Source organism: Bactrocera oleae, chromosome 5, assembly GCF_042242935.1.
Source record: "Bactrocera oleae isolate idBacOlea1 chromosome 5, idBacOlea1, whole genome shotgun sequence".
Lineage (NCBI taxonomy): Eukaryota > Metazoa > Arthropoda > Insecta > Diptera > Tephritidae > Bactrocera > Bactrocera oleae.
The window spans coordinates 46,052,471-46,057,211 of NC_091539.1; the positions used below are offsets into that span (position 1 = coordinate 46,052,471).

The window sequence follows — 4,741 nt, forward strand, 5'->3', positions numbered from 1 at the left end:
ATTGCAACTTAACGAAATCTCGAAATATAAATATAAATATATTGACAAAGTACTGTTAGTTTATATATGTGTACTCTCAATTTAAAATATTACTGAAAACACCATTTCTTCTTGTTCGTCGTTTCACAAACGTTTGTACGCAACAATTATTTCTTTTATTTCTACTGTAGGGACAAAATAATTGCTTTTTCCGTTAGTTTCTAAAAGTCCGAATTGCTGTACGTACTTCATGTATATTGCAAGAATTAGTTATATAATATATATGTTTTATTTAGCTTTATTGCAAATTAAAATTCATTTACTGTTTACATGTATGTATGTATTGTACATATTTGTATTAAGAAGCACGTCGGCGTGTAGAATATATTACCATCCGCCTTGAAAGTAAAATGAATAAAATTTTAGTAATTTAATTAGCATTATAATTTGATTTTTTGATTATTTGAACTTTACATATACATAAATATGTACCATTACGGTTATTTATATATGTTTTTTATCAGAAAATTATTATTGTTTTGGAAAACGCGTTTATTACTGCCGTCATTATGATTTTTGTTAATGTTTTTTTTTCTTTTGTAGTTAGCATTGGCGCGGCGCGTTGTTTTTTGTATAGCTATAAACTATAGATAATAAGAATTATAATAATGATAATATCTATTATGTGGTATAGTCGGTAATTGTTGTTGTTGTACACCAACGTATTCCTTGCGTTGATGCGGATTTTGAAAGTTTTGTTTTGACAACTTCATTATGTTTTTAGTCTGTTTGTGTTGTAACTGAAATTGTTTCTGTTGCTGCATTAAGATTTGTTGGTGTTGTTTGAAACGCATTTTCGGTGTTTGTTAGCATTGTACTTTGCCATATTGCGCCCGACGTTCCAACACTTCACGATACTCTTTATAATTCATTTGAATTTCTTGTGAGCGATAACGTGTCAACTTGATTGATTTTCGAGTTTCCGGGGTGATTGCTGCACGGTAGCCCCCCTTCCTGAGTAGAGAGTCTATGGTTTGGGTTTGATCCCAACCTGTGTAAATAGGAAGCAACGTTAATATAACTTTCTGTAGAAATTTTTTTTTTCAAATTCATGTGTTGGTTGTTTTTTCGTTAGCTCACCTTGTTCAGTAGCCACTTGTGGCAAATAAGTAGCAGTCCTCTTGTAACCACGTTCATTCAAAAATTCAATACGTATGCCATGTACGCCTAATGTCCAATCGAGATACCCGTGAGCCTCTTCGAAATTTTGTAAAATCGATACAGACACAGTCAATTTGGGTAACTCTTCCCTCGCGATGGGCGCAAAGCGCGAATCTTTTAAAGCACTCGTTAATGCATATTCACGAAGTCCATTGTGCAAATGCATGGCACTGAATGTACCAATACAACCGCGTAATCGCTTATCACGCCCTGTTTTCCAAGTTACAAATAATGGGCTGCAAAAACGATAATCATCAATAACATTTTACATAAAATTTATATCAAGCTAGCACTTACTAAGCATCATTTGTGAATTTGGGTGTACCAGGCGCTTCTATATTGTTCAGCTCACAGTCAAGCACCTCAAAACAAAATATACACATGTCAGGCACCGCCACATTGTCCAATGGCTTCACACTATAGCCATTTGTGAGACGATTTGAGCCACCACCGCGGCGATAGCAATCACCATCTTCGCCACAATCACCGTTTTGTAGGTGATGTGGCCGTAGTCCATTCATCTGTTGTGATGTGCTTGAACCTCGGTAACTGTTATGGTGCTGATAGTTATTTGACATTATTGTGCTTGGTGTAACTTTATGCGTTTTACCCTCAAAAATATTTAGACAAACTGAAATTTTGTATTCTTCACTCGTTGCGTTTAATTTTTTTCTTTTATAACAACAATGCTACCCAATGTGGATTGCAGGACCTTATATATATATTTATAGTAGTTAATATTTATTTTAATTTTATTGTGGACGCAGACTGTGCTAATGTCACGATCTGCTTTTGTATTTGTTGCAGGACTAAACGATTACGCTATATTTTTTATACCGCTAAGATGTCTAGTAGTAATGGCAGTGCGTAACTTGATGATGTGAATCTATAAAAGTTGTAACCTGTAAATATAGAGAATTTCAATTAGTTTATTTCAATATTTACATCATTATCGTCTCAATTAAACTTAGCAATTGAACGAAGAGTGATCGTACGTAAGTTCAACTAAAATATGTATCCTACAAATGCAGTAGTCTTAACAGTGCGTAATATCATACAAAAAAACCAGCCGCGAAGCACGGCGTAGACAAGCAAATTTCTAAATCACCAGTTCAGTTTCCTATGCTTTGTTTACGAATACTCGTTTGCACTGCATTACTTGACGCAATGACAACAATAACAAGAGACTAGCATTTTGTATCAGTCATAGGCCTTTGTACAGTGAGTTTCACAGTTTCAGTTTCCCTACACTTCTCTCCCACTCTTATCTGGCACACGATTTAATCGTCTGTTGGTCCGATCAGCACGTCTATCTTTGGTCCATTCCCGTTTGGGTGCAGCTACTGCATTTAGTTTAATGCTGATTTTTTTATTTGTTCATAGCACAATCACCTCATTCTCTATATTTACAATTATCACTTTCTATCTGCATTTGACATTCTCTGGCTTCATTCGATACTCGACACATTTGACCCCTTGCTCTCCCCGCACACACATATAAACACAATTATTCAATTCTTCACATCTCTTCTTCCTTGTTACTACTCCTCTTTTAGCCATTGGCACACACACATTTTTCTTCGACTGCGACTTCCACAACTGCTTCCTTGAGTTTTTGCACTTCAACTCATGTGAACTTTGACGAAATTTTGTTGCAAATTGTATTAGAAATTTTGATCACTCACAGAAAATATATGAAAAAATTATTAGAAAGCAGTTGCCAAATACTTTTCTTTATCGTTCGCTCGCAAATCCGCGTCGTTCGCAGTGTGAGTGACGAATGAAGAAAATATGACAAATGTCAAAAATACTAGCACACCCGAGGGTTGCATTTGCGTGAAGCGGTTACTTGGGCAGTTGATCCGATTATTGCACAAGAATTTATTACATTAGGAACATTGCTACGATAATTAGCATATAATATATAATGATATAAAAATATTGGGAGTAATAGCATTATAATTAATATATCTATATATAAACAAATAATTTTTTAAAATGCTTTTTACTAATTAATAGTGGTGTTTTTAATATTTTTTTAGGGAAAATAGTCGCCTTAGTTTTGGTTGTTTTAACGTTTATCTAATCTCCATTTGGGTAGTGAGGTTGAAGTTGGTTATTATCGAAGTCATATAAGGGTGGCTCAGGAAACATGCTGTTTCGTTGGGGTGGACTATAGGGGTAGAGGGGTGTTTGGTTACACGTAGTACATAAATTTGGTAGATAGACAGAAATACATTGATGCGTGCAGCGCGACCTAAGGTCTATTGTGCTCTCCGCTTGGTTACAACGAATCACATAGACCTGCACACTGAAAATTTCCAGTATCCTGGTGGTGCAATCCCTTAATAGTAGGTCAAGCAAAAAAATTGTTTGTTTCTAACAATTTTCTGTTGTCATCTTACTGAGCTTAATTGGGTGGATAAAAATCCGAAACCATATCATTTAAGTCGAACCGAATGTCGTGAGGAACCTGTTTCGATAACACCAATTGGTTATTCCGGAGCTCCGGTTCGACGATTTTATGCGGGTGGATGTGAAAAACGAATATAAGGAACTTAATTTGAATATCAAGAAAGTTGTCAGAGCGCTAAAGCCAGAAACATATTCAAAGTTCTAGAATATTGAGTTGAAAGGAAAATATATGTATATAGAAGGTGGTCCTTAAATGAAGTTGTGTTCCATAAAATTTTGTTTTTAAAAATATATCCAATAATTTAATTATAATATCCTGAACGCGGTGCATTAAGTTTGCCACGAAGTACAAGTATGTAACACCCTATAAAATATAAGTATAAACAAATGATCAGCGTGATCAGTTATGTCGATTTATCCCTGTTCGTCTGTCTGTTTATACGAGAACTAGTCCCTCGGTTTTGGAGATAACGATCTGCTGCCATACATACTAACCGAGAACTTTTTTATTTGACGAGATATCTTTCCCAAATTTGGCATGGATTATTGTCCAAGGCAACAGTATAATCTTCGGACAAATTATTCAAATCGGACTATTATAGCATACATATAGCTGGCATACAAACTGACCGCTCGAAAACAAATTCTTGTATGGAAAACTTTTTTATTTTGATCAAAATATTTAAAAAAAATTTTTTTTCCTTCTTAAGTAAGTTTAATTCGACTTGAAGCTCGTTTATATCAAACAACTTGGCTAAATAGTACTAGGTAAACGTTTTCCGTTGGATGCAAACCGTTGGCCGGTTACGGCTTCAGATTTAATTATGGGGTATGTTCAAAAAAACCGGAACAATAATGCTGTCATATGCTCGTAAATATAGTTTCTATAACAAACGCATCTGTGAAGGGTATTATAACTCCGAAGTTGACGTTTTTGCTTGTTTAAACTTCTACCATTAAAGGACAGCATTCTTAGGGCACCCTGTATTTTGTAATGAATGTATGTAAATTTGCGAAAAATGTTCATTAAAAAATACGAGTCATGGATGTGAGCTATGTATGTGGTCTTCTGCTTAACTACTTACGCACAGGCACTTCGACACTTATGCACCTAAGCCAAGGTGTG

The 4,741-nt window shown here is 35.0% G+C and overlaps 1 protein-coding gene across 1 annotated transcript; it reads right to left on the minus strand.

Annotated features, from left to right (window-relative positions):
• Nucleotides 1-261: 261 nt before the first annotated feature.
• On the minus strand, nucleotides 262-2,945 carry LOC106616097 (uncharacterized protein CG5902). The gene is made up of 4 exons (XM_014232581.3): nucleotides 2,773-2,945; nucleotides 1,498-2,102; nucleotides 1,120-1,436; nucleotides 262-1,030 (listed from the first exon to the last, which is right to left on the minus strand). Exons 2-4 carry the CDS (start codon nucleotides 1,776-1,778, stop codon nucleotides 846-848), a joined length of 783 nt encoding a protein of 260 aa, XP_014088056.1. The 5' UTR covers nucleotides 1,779-2,102; nucleotides 2,773-2,945; the 3' UTR covers nucleotides 262-845.
• Between the last annotated feature and the right edge of the window lie 1,796 nt (nucleotides 2,946-4,741).

Excerpts from the sequence above, each read along its gene's own strand:
- LOC106616097 (XM_014232581.3), bottom strand. The coding sequence starts at position 1,778 with ATGTCAAATAACTATCAGCACCATAACAGTTACCGAGGTTCAAGCACA. Across the intron at positions 1,437-1,497 it reads AAATTCACAAATGATGCTTA|CCCATTATTTGTAACTTGGA; the intron begins GTAAGTGCTAGC and ends TCGTTTTTGCAG. Across the intron at positions 1,031-1,119 it reads ACAAGTGGCTACTGAACAAG|GTTGGGATCAAACCCAAACC; the intron begins GTGAGCTAACGA and ends CTATTTACACAG.